This window comes from Mizuhopecten yessoensis, unplaced genomic scaffold (assembly GCF_002113885.1).
Source record: "Mizuhopecten yessoensis strain PY_sf001 unplaced genomic scaffold, ASM211388v2 scaffold10651, whole genome shotgun sequence".
Lineage (NCBI taxonomy): Eukaryota > Metazoa > Mollusca > Bivalvia > Pectinida > Pectinidae > Mizuhopecten > Mizuhopecten yessoensis.
The window spans coordinates 2,140,904-2,153,015 of record NW_018408653.1 but is presented as its reverse complement, the minus strand read 5'-3'; the positions used below and the strand labels follow the sequence as shown (position 1 = coordinate 2,153,015).

At 34.2% G+C, this 12,112-nt stretch overlaps 1 protein-coding gene across 2 annotated transcripts; it reads right to left on the bottom strand.

Moving 5' to 3' along the window:
* Window positions 1-1,144: 1,144 nt before the first annotated feature.
* Window positions 1,145-11,371, bottom strand: LOC110461747 (thrombospondin-2-like). Of its 2 annotated transcripts, none has more exons than XM_021515381.1 (9): window positions 11,217-11,371; window positions 8,618-8,719; window positions 8,295-8,341; window positions 7,636-7,830; window positions 6,970-7,143; window positions 6,282-6,473; window positions 4,581-4,748; window positions 2,959-2,985; window positions 1,145-1,830 (listed from the first exon to the last, which is right to left on the bottom strand). In XM_021515381.1, exons 1-9 carry the CDS (start codon window positions 11,291-11,293, stop codon window positions 1,673-1,675), a joined length of 1,140 nt encoding a protein of 379 aa, XP_021371056.1. In that variant the 5' UTR covers window positions 11,294-11,371; the 3' UTR covers window positions 1,145-1,672. The 2 variants fall into 2 exon arrangements, with proteins under 2 accessions (XP_021371056.1, XP_021371057.1); XM_021515382.1 differs by having other exon boundaries at window positions 8,618-8,713.
* Between the last annotated feature and the right edge of the window lie 741 nt (window positions 11,372-12,112).

Genomic DNA, 12,112 nt, shown 5'->3' with positions numbered 1-12,112 from the left:
CCCTGAAAAAAATATAGATTAAAAAAAAACCAATCTGTTCCCACATCACCGGTTTCGTTGTATGTTTTACAATGTTTGGTGAAGAAATGTAAACCAACGATCTGGCTAGCGGCACATGCCACTCGAAGTTACATTTTTATAAGTAAACCGTTCCATAAAGTAGTAGAAAATCTACAAAATCTACACCGATCATTAGCAGCTCATTTAAAATGGCACAGCTTTATTTTCAAGCGTGACATCATCAGAAGACAGCACTAAAAACGCAACTTATTCCTGTACATTAATGATGCAGTGATTATTTTTAACACACAAGAAAATGCAATTTATTTATTGATGGTTTTCCTGTTTAATATCATATAACCTTTTACCTGTACATCGCACAGTTGTGAAATATGTGTTCTGCAAAACTCGTGAAATATTATTTGATATTCAACAAGAAAACATTAAAAATCCTCTGTATAGTATTTAAGGTCATTGGACGGAAACAGGAAGTACATCCCTAGTTGAATAACCAATGTAGGGAGACAGCATCACAATTTCCGCAAATTCTAATGTTTAATATTAAATTGATGAATATTGTATGTTTATTATTGACAGAACAGTGTGTTCTCTCAATATTTAAGTAGTTCAAAGCAATCCAGACATTAATTCAGGTGGGTTTTTTTATCAATGAGTCACATGTGTCCATTTTTCTGTACTTCAGGAAACCGGCTACCTATTTCACTACTGTGAAGTTTTTCAAGAACGATAACTCTTACCTGCAATTACTATGTGTATATGGTTTTATTATAAAATGTCAATTTTTATATCGTGTATAGAGAATCAATTTTACACAATTTCAGCATTTATTAAATTGATATACATTAATGCAATACTGATATATGTCAGTATCATTTTTATTGACATTATTTTGTCTTTCATTTTTTTTTCAAAATTCACTCCTTTTTACATAAATTTCCATTTAAAATCCTTAAAATTCTGACAACCTATATTTTTTTTTGTGGCAGAAAATTTTCTTTACTTTAAAGCAATATAACTCCAAAATTTGAAGAAATTCTACTGAGAAATGGTGACACATTCCTATTACCTTAAGACGTATTTCAAAGGGAATTCAACTCCTTTATATAGAGACAAAAACGCCAACTTATTTGCAAGAAATTTATTGAAGGAATGCAGAAATATAGAACATATTACAACATTTACATAAAAAAGGGAAAACAAATTAGGCTAACACTTCCAGGTTCGGTACTGAAAAGACTCTTGTCTTATTTTAACACACATAGTATAAGACCTTTTATATCATCCCCCACGTACAGGTGTATAGACGATGTCAATTCCATTTAACCTAAAAATTAATATTTCTGTTTTAATCGATACAATGTACATGGTATAAGATTTAAACTCCAACATAAATGTTGAAAATAATTCAAGTTGTTACAATTCCTCATCGCGTTGTTAGTTATTGTTTTGTCTAACTTGTATGATGACATGGGATCTGACTGTTTTACCTCAACGCGAACCAGCTGTTGTTATCGATTCTAGTTAGCAACTTCTGGCACTTCCGCGCCTTAAAGAGCACACAGACAAAGCAATAGAAACAGAAAAGAGATCAAGGACAACGGAACAGTGGTTTGTTTCCGGTTCACCAATGACGTCATCGTAATATTTGTCATCATTTCGTCTTCCAGCCACAGCCGTGCGTTTTGCTGAAGACAAGTCCACCAGTGCATTTCGTCGGTCCTATTCTTACCCCATGCGCGCACCGGTAGAATGCACTAGGGTCATCAACATCGGCGAGAAATTCACCGTTTGTGCATTTCTTTGGTTCTTCTTCAATACAGAAATATTCCAGTTAATATGAAGTCGTTAACTAGCGTTATAAGTGGTTATAGACAATGATTAGTATCAATTCAGGTTATACTTCACATACAAAACAGATGGTTTCAGATTATTGCAATACAATGGGAACATTTCAATAGGTTATATTTACGTTATTACAGGAAACAAAATATGCAAATCGAAAGTATCAACTTCAGGTATAGAAATAGTACTCCAATGGATGGATGGATGACGGATTTCGCGCCTACATGAATCCACCCTTACGGGTTTCATCTCACTGACGGAAGTCAGTGTTCAGTCGGCGTGAGTGAAGTTGCCTTCCCTCGGGGGGTGGTTTGGAGTCGTCTATTCTATCCTATCCTTATCTTGTGGTGTAATTTGGAGACGACTCCTTGGTCCGAAATGGTGTGTCGTGCCGGATGTTGTATCTGTGATTGTTGATCCTTACTAGTGTATTTGTGTCGTTGGGGGGATTCGAAATTGGCCAATGTGGCTTATATTATGTAGATATGTTCATAAAAAATAAAAATATTTGTTTGTTTTTAAAGTGTATTTATTGCATATATTCTTGTTCTTATAGGGAGGTATATATATTTTATTTGTTATATACCTCCAAATAACGTATAGGTTTAAATACTCGTCGTTTACCAATGACGGAAGTGCAGATCGTCCGCCAATAACTCGATATTGTTAACTATGGAGTCATTTACCAATGATCTAAGTCGAACCCATTTCCCCTAATAATCAGAAATTTTAATCATTGGTGTCATCTGTTGATTACTTTAGCCCAAACCTTCCTCATGCTAACCTGATCACTGTAAACATCGGCGGCATTTACCAACTATCTAAGTCGAACCCATTTCCTCTAATAACCAGATATTTGTAATCGTTGGTGTCATCTGTTTATTCCTTAAGTCCAAACCTTCCTCGTATTGCCCCATATCTGTAAACCTTGGCGGCATTTAACATACAAATTGCCTTCAACTCTACAAATTCGAATCTGCTGAATCCGATTTCTTAAAACATTGTCTCGTGTACAAAATATATACCTTTACAATAACGAAATGTAACAATCTTTCTAATCATGGTTTTAAATCAAAGTAAGAAGAGTGTACGTACCTGTATCTGGTTCATCATCTTCATCGTCTGTAAACAAGAAATACAGGTTAAATAATTTGCATAAATGTTGATTAAATTGTTATTATTGAAAAATCAGTATATTAATAAACACAGACGGCTTACACATACATTTTATGGATTACACTAGCTATTTGTCGTTAATACGTAAGGTTATTTGCAGTTATATCGATATAAGGATATTTGGATATTTACAAATAATCGGACCAGATCGTTCATTTACATTTACATTAAAATTAACAGTGTTCGTGTACATCGTCAATGTAACGAAAATGCCTGAACAGAAACCCAACAGTCTTAGTCACTTAAATGTCTATAAGGTGGCACATGGCTATTTAAATCAAACTGCATCGTATTGACACACATCAAAACAACGTGATTACAGTTTTATGTTACAGTCACAGATATTACTGTTTTATGTTACAGTCACTGAGATTACTGTTTTATGTTACAGTCACAGAGATTACGGTTATATGTTACAGTCACAGAGATTACTGTTATATGTTACAGTCACATAGATTACTGTTTTATGTGACAGTCACAGATATTACTGTTTTATGTTACAGTCACAGAGATTTCTGTTTTATGTTACAGTCACAGAGATTACTGTTTTATGTTACAGCCACAGAGATTACTGTTATATGTTACAGTCACAGAGATTACTGTTATATGTTACAGTCACAGAGATTAGTGTTATATGTTACAGTCACAGAGATTACTGTTTTATGTTACAGTCACATAGATTACTGTTATATGTTACAGTCACAGATATTACTGTTTTATGTTACAGTCCCATATATTACTGTTTCATGTTACAGTCACATAGATTACTGTTTTATGTTACAGTCACATATATTACTGTTTTATGTTACAGACACAGAGATTACTGTTTTATGTTACAGTCACAGATATGACTGTTTTATGTTACAGTCACAGATATTACTGTTATATGTTACAGTCACAGAGATTACTGTTATATGTTACAGTCACAGAGATTAGTGTTATATGTTACAGTCACAGAGATTACTGTTTTATGTTACAGCCACAGAGATTACTGTTATATGTTACAGTCACAGAGATTAGTGTTATATGTTACAGTCACAGAGATTACTGTTTTATGTTACAGTCACATAGATTACTGTTATATGTTACAGTCACAGATATTACTGTTTTATGTTACAGTCCCATATATTACTGTTTCATGTTACAGTCACATAGATTACTGTTTTATGTTACAGTCACAGACATTACTGTCTTATGTTCCAGTCACATAGATTACTGTTTTATGTTACAGTCACAGATATTACTGTTTTATGTTACAGTCACAGAGATTACTGTTATATGTTACAGTCACAGAGATTACTGACATTCATTACATTCATTACATTCACAGACATAGCTTTACCTGTTTGTTTTTCAAGTGTTTCAGCTTCCATTCTTTCTAATATTTCGTTTCCCGTCTTTTAACATGACCTGATTCTAGCTGTTATATTCAAAATCGTACTCTGACGTAGTATTATTCGTCATATGCGATTTAGCCACATTTACATGCTTAATTTGCAGGTAATATTTTCAGGTCAACAATGGACTTAGGATGTACCTACCGTTTACACAGCTCACATCTCCCTTGTGCTGACACTCAAGGCTGGTAGCATTGAACAGGGTACCTTGTGGGCAATCCATTTTCGTCAATCCTTTAGCAGTGCATACGTAATACTTGTTGCAATGTCCCCAGAAAGCAACTTTCTCTCCTACTTTATCGCATTTCAAATCTGTTTTAAAAAGCAAATGTTCTGTGATCAGTATGAATACCAGGTTTTCCAATAAAGCGTATTATTTTCATTAAAACTGTTTATTGTGAGCATGATCTTGTAAATGGCGCTTTCAACTGTCCAAGAGAGATACATCCCCGTCCAAAAACAAAAACAAATGTCAACAAAACCACAACTCAAACTAAAAAACCCGATAAAACAAAGGCTAAAATAAGGTCAAAATGTTGAACAAATATATTATTTACAGGTATTTAAATGGGTAAGCGCGCGCTTATTCTTTCCTATTTATGTTACGAATTCCAGTACTACATGTACTCTCTGAAACTGTAAATATGCATTAGAAGTTTTTTCTATACTTTTTATGAATGATTGCTGGAAAGAGAATCATACCTTTAGAAACTTTTATGAAAACAAATGTATGTGAAGATGATTTAAACGAAGTAGAAGCTGCAACCGACCCCTCCTATCCAGGGTTTGGTTTTTATTTTGTGTAACGTCCTATTAACAGCTTAGGTCATTTGAGGACGTGCCTCCGTGTATGTTGTTGATGCTTGTGCTGGAGATACGATGTGTTGGTGTTCTTGCTGCCTCCTTGTGATCTGATGCCGACTTTATTGTCACGTTATACTGACAACGAGTGAACCAGTTGTTGCCATTACCCTTAATTCTAAACGTTAAGCAGGGAATAACAACTACCATTTTAAGGTGATATTTAGAACAAAATAAAATAAGGAAAGGCTACTGTTCGTACGGAAAACTATTATGATTTTTTTAATTTATTTTTTATTTTTTATTATATTTTCCAAAATTTTATGACATAAACATATATAATATATACATACAATGTACATGGGCGACTAGAATCGCCTTTAAATAATGTACATACTGTTCAAAATATTCGATCAAGTATCAGTATTCGTCATACATATATATTAACAAATAAGTATACATTCACATTTTTTATATGAAAATAAACTTCCGGATATTCTTGTTTGTACTCTATTCTAATTATCATTGTGAAATTCTTAGGCGTTTTCCCTGCAGTGGGATCAATAATTTAGCTGAGTATTCGATACAGAGAGGGTTCAAAACGAATCGCGTCCAAGCTGAAACAAATTGGATTTTCGCGGCTTGTTATATCGAAATCGAAAAAATAATCATTGAAAAATATATTATCAATGTTCCTCTTTCCCAAACCTTTTTATGCCTAACACATTGCTGTATCAGCGCCACAACAACCCGTTTCTATCTTTCACTGGCGACGTTATGAATTATAGCCGACGATGCGACTGACGGAAATATTTTAGGGTGACTTTGGTACAGCGTCGTTTTCGGTTCAACGGAGTCAAAATATTTCAGTTTCTTTCCGTGTTAAAAAATGAACCTTTTACATTCTATAAAACGGTGGAAATTCATGAATAAAGACTATTAGGCTCGCGTCTTTTACAAAGGCTGGGGCTGCAGTTGTGTTCAGCTAACCCTACCGTTTCATTCAAACAGTTCCAAGATGAATTCATCTAATTGTACTTTTACCTTGTGGTTGGTAGGCCCCCGATTCCCGGGCTTTTTCACACGCATTCTTGTCGGTCGTGCACGTGTTATCACGGATGTCCCAGTACTGATTGTCCGGGCATTTCTGTAGGAGCATCTGGTTGTGATCGCACTTGTAGAATTTGGAACAATCATCCTCGTGAGGGTAGTGCATACCTCTTATGCAAGCGATACCTAAGAGAGAGTTACTTCCCCTGTTTACTTAGTGGTACATTTAAACAGAAACACTAGTATATTGAATGGCATTCGTTTTGGAATTTGGTAATACTGGTACATTGTAGTGGCGTATGTACTAGCCACACCAATTGTTTTAAAGAAGATTGTTGCTAGCGATTATTTCCTCAGGTTTATTTAATTTTTATTGAATCAAATATTTACTTGTTTGCTTACATAATTTGAAATATAAACGGAACATCGTATATTCAGAGGTTTGGCAGACATTGTATTTGCGATTTTTTGACGCAGAAATTAAAGACGTTAAAAATGAAAATCTGAAACCAAGTTACAAACATGTTCGGAGTTTTCATAAGAGCTGGTATGCATAATTAGAACATACATGTAGACGACTGGAATGGAAGTAGCTAAACTAGAGAAAAACTAATCGGGAAAACTAAACCGGAAGTAAGAGGATATTAGCATGATGAAACAGCTATTCATGTCTGTAACTCACCTTGACAGTGGCCAACGGCATCGCTAGAACACTGCTTGCTTCCAATGCTGTCCCATGCAGTTCCACTTGGACATGACTTTACGTGCGCTTTTCCGGTTTCACACTGAACAAATTTATCGCACTTTTGAAGGTGGGTATGATGACCAACTCCGCCTGCATTTTTACAAATGGTATCTGAAAAATGCAACCATCCTCTTTATTAAGTTTTGACATTTAACTTTTCACAATCAATCAAGATTCTATCAAGATGTTCTCAAATAATTCGTAAGTAAAGTATTTGTTTTTACCCAGTTTTAGAAGATTGATAAGAAACAATTGTCTTCATGCATATTTATGGAAAGCCAAAACGGGGTAATTAATGACTGGATGCGTATTTGCATCTGTATCAAATACATTCATCCTCTTTTTTCTTTATTCAGTATTGAAACTAAATATTCAGCAGTTGAAATTCAAAATATTTCAGCGTATATTTTTTTTTTCTTATAGCATAGCAACTAAAACTATAGCGGGAGTACAAAAATATTCCATGCAATATAATTATGTTCATACCATGATTTCTCCTTTTAAGCGTTGTCATATTATTGTGAAATGTGACGTCATAAATGATACATAAGCAATTACATGCCACCCACCGAACATGGTATATTTTAATTCATCGTTTCTTACGGGGACACTCTTTCATGTCGCAATCTCTGTAGTCTAACTTCTCGTCAGGTCCAACGCATTGGTTGCCGCCATATGCAGCCTGAGTCTTTATCGAGCGTGTCATAGGTCTAGATTCATGTCCTTTTTCACATGTTACAGAACACGCGCTCCAGTCCTCATTAGTTTTGTATATCCAGTCGCTCCATTCACAGTCAACTGAAACAAAACGTCAAAAGATTTTGTAACTTTTAGTGCACATGTTTGTGATAATAATTCACGAGTCTGCAATTTGCCTTATCGGGATTCGAATTTTATCGTAGTCTAACGATTGAAAAAGAAATGTCAAACAACAACCAACGAAAAATATGCCATAAGTCCTGGAAATTGTAAGATCGCTAATGTCAATTGCCACATTTCAATTTGAGAGATCATCAACGTATGTGCGTGTATTATAGTGGAATATATAACAAGAGTGGTTTTGCAGCATTAGTGGATTATTTTTATGTACAAGCATATGCTGCTGCTGCCAACGGAAAACTAAAAATCCCCGTAGCTTGCATATTTGTTTATATTTATCTATTTTTGTTCTCTCTTTTATTTCAGCATAGAAACTCATTTAGTTTCTGCAAAAAATAGCATATAGTTCCAATGGCAGAGTCATCTTCCAGGACAATACTTACTAGGACAATATTCGTAACATGTCACGGTTTTCATCCTGTATACCCACCTGTTAAATGATGAAACAAAAAGATATAATATAATCTTATGAGTTTCTGGAATTTATCTCAGGGATCATTTTATCCTGAGACATGGATATGTTTAAGAAATACAATCTTAGGTAATATGTCTGCATAGTGTCTAAACAATTGTACAAAATGGCCCCAAAAACAATACACCAAATGTTGCCACCATCCTCTACCTACGCCTCGCCACCGTCTACAAAATGTGTGACGTAAATGTATCTGTTATCGTTGTCCATTACAAATATGAATAAACTACTTACGTGTAATATGTGAAGGTATAGTATCTGCCCCAAACCCAGTACCGGTAGGACACGAGCTCCCGTACACGGACTGGCCTTTCACATGGCTTCGGACACCTGGAGCTGGAAAAACACTTTCTATGTCATGCACTTACTTCTGAGTCCTTATTCTTCTAGATATCTTTCAACGAAATGTAGGTTCTAGATCAGTCTCAAAGCGTTAACTGCCTGACAAAAGATTATCAAATCATTTGATGACATGGCCTTTGACCCTTTACACTATGAATACAACGATTTTCGTGGCACAAAAAAAATCCATTCAGTCCCTATATACATTTCCTCCTACCTGCTGAGCTACTTGGTCAACGGAAATATTCAAGAAAGCGTGTGCAACAGTTCTGTTCTAAACGAAATTAAGGGAAGGTTATTGTATATACAGAAAACCAGAATTAATTGGTGCAGAGATCCTTCCGAGCTTCAGGAGCGATTTAATTATTATTTAAATGGGACAAGATCATATCAAGACTCTTGACATTACTTATGACGTTTGTTGCCTTTTTGTAATATTTAGCGGTTCTCTGAAGGCAAGACTAGATAAGTATTGCTTTGTTGGAAGGACTCGTTTCATTTTAAATGACTTGCTATTAAATTTAAATCGTCGTCCATGTCCATTTTCTTATTTACCAATTATAGTGATTGGAACAGGAATATGGTTATCAACGTTTCCAAGATACTTAACATATATACTAAATATGGATCATAAACATTTAGAAGTATTTACAACTAAATACCATTTGTAAATTGAACAATGAAAATTAACATTTAAACGTTGGATTTCTGTTTAAAATTCGTATAAATCGGTTAAAAAATTGCCACAACACTAGCAAAACAGTTGTTTAGTATATAAAGTATACTTATTGCTTAAATGTTATGAGACAATTTAATAACTTAAATTATTTACTCTTGTTGGCTCACGTGTTAGCGCACAGGGGTCTGTAATTTATTTATATATGTCTTCAATGTGTTAACAAAATTGTTTATTACCTGCTAAGCTGTTCTTCAAGGTTCTGTCTTATGAATATGTATTTCTAGTAAATGCATGTGATTGGTCGTATAATATAACATCGTAATTACTGTTTGCAACTTTTTGCTAGAGATTTTTATGAACCCAACCCATCAAAAATTAAAGACTTCGCAAATATTAAGATTTTTTCGGAAAAACCCCTTAAGGTACATAGAAGATCGATGTCGAATCCTAAGTGTATGATTATTTATAACATTATAACATGTATCTTTATTACATATACTGAATAATTAACATAACTGCGAAATTTATTACATATTTTTGTACCCAACAATTGCGTACCAAATAATAGCCTTTTTGCCAAGCATGATGCAATCTTTCATGTTTTAATTTTTGGTATTGTCATTAATAAGTAAAGTGAGATAATTAAAAAAATTAATGGATTTCCTATTGGATGCGATTTATATTTCACTAAAATAGCAAACATATACCAATATCTTCAATATCAATATAGAGTTCGTGAATGTATTGTTTTTTGCCATACGCTAGAAATGTATGTTTTATTCAACAGGAAACAGTGAAATATCCTCATTATAGTAGACACAGTACAATTACAGCGGGTACTTCATATCTAAAACCTTTGGATCAGTGTACACCAGTACACATGCTACTATGTGTTTATAAATTGATATGAAACATAGAAACAAAGCTGTTGACGTGGCCGGGTAATGCTTTTACTCGTGCCTTGTCCGTGCCCCAAACTCACAATCGCCATGACCAAATTATCTAGCAGAGACATATCTCCTGACCATTTCACCATCGCGGCCTTCCACACTATCACTATGAGTATGTCGAGAGTATCGGACAGTTTACTGTCGCAACTTCGAACCCTGCTTTTAGGGGAGCTTGACGGTGCAATGGTAAGATTTCTCGGCTAGGCGATTAGATGCCGTAAGTTCAACACCGGGACAGAGCACGATAACAAATTAAAAAGCCCTTAAAAAAGAACATGTGAATCAATTATATACCACACTAGACTGATATTTTTGCCTTCCTTACCTCATCAAGCGGACTGAATTAGTCAGGATATTATATATTTATATATGGATATATGTATACTATATAATACAATATCGCTTTACTACAAATAATTATAAAAACCTATACATTTTGTAATTCAAGTTATATGCAAACGCGAAATTAAAAAAAAAAAAAAAAAAAAAAGATATTTCAATCTGGTAGAGACAAGAATAAAATGCATTTGTAAAAATTCGAACGCAAAATGAACACATAAACTAGTATAAGGAGAGTAAATAAGTTGTATTGATGCGTATTTATCTCGTTAATAGACAACAATATTTATGTTAGTAAATTAAAAAATAAAACCGCGTTAGTAACAATTCCAACACAAAACAACAAATAATCTTTATCAAATATGATTATGTCTCTAGGAGGAGAAAAGGAATAAAACCCCATCCATTAGTAATCATTCAAACACAAAATTAAGTATCAACTATAATACGCCAAACATTATTTTTCTCATATTCGAATGTATAAAACAAAATTGCAGAAATTCGATGTGGACAATTTACTTACTTAAGTGACCCTTCGGCTGACGAGATACACATTACCAACAAGGCACCAAACACGGCCAAACAGACGCTGGTCTTCATGGTGATAGTGTTGAGTCTCACGTACAGCTGTTGAATGTTATTCCTGCAGCTGGACACCGAAGGGATGACAAACAGAAGGGTTCCTCGCCTTTTTATAACATCTAGATCGTTCAATCTCGTTCAAATAAATCCGATTCCATTATCATTAAAATTTGCCCATGTCAAGAACAGTTTACTTTGAGTAAATGTATCCAATGTAATACTCTGCAGGTGTCTAATGTAATTATCGAGTTGCAAATGACATGACACAATTCTAATTGTCACAGTATTGTTATGCCTGTCGAAATATCAAATTTTAAATAGAATACATATGAAGATGTCAAATTACAAATAAGGTGTTGCTATGTAAATTTAAATCAAATATAACATTTGTGTCAGTATAACACATTACCGATTTTTTTTTTTATATAAATATCTGAAACGAATTTGTCTAATTGCATATCAGTTTTTAAGTGTTTTTTTCTCTCAAAAGATTAAAAGCAAACACATTTCAAGATACAACGAAATGGAAAATTAAACTCCCTGGTCACAGTTACACATACTGCCTTGCATCAGTACATCGTAAAACAATCTTCTTTTTGCTTATCAATTGCGATGAACATGTAAGGATAATAACAATTTACATGCAGTTTCCCATGTATCGTATGAGTATTACTTTTAATAACGTAGGCCGATTTGTTCATGTTTTCGCCTGGTGCGATAAGCTGCGTCATCACTAAGGCGAATGATGTAGGCACCCCTGTAGGGCAAAGAAGAGGAAACATTGATAATTGGTCTCAAGCCCTATTTCAAACACTTGAGATATCTATTAAAATAGCC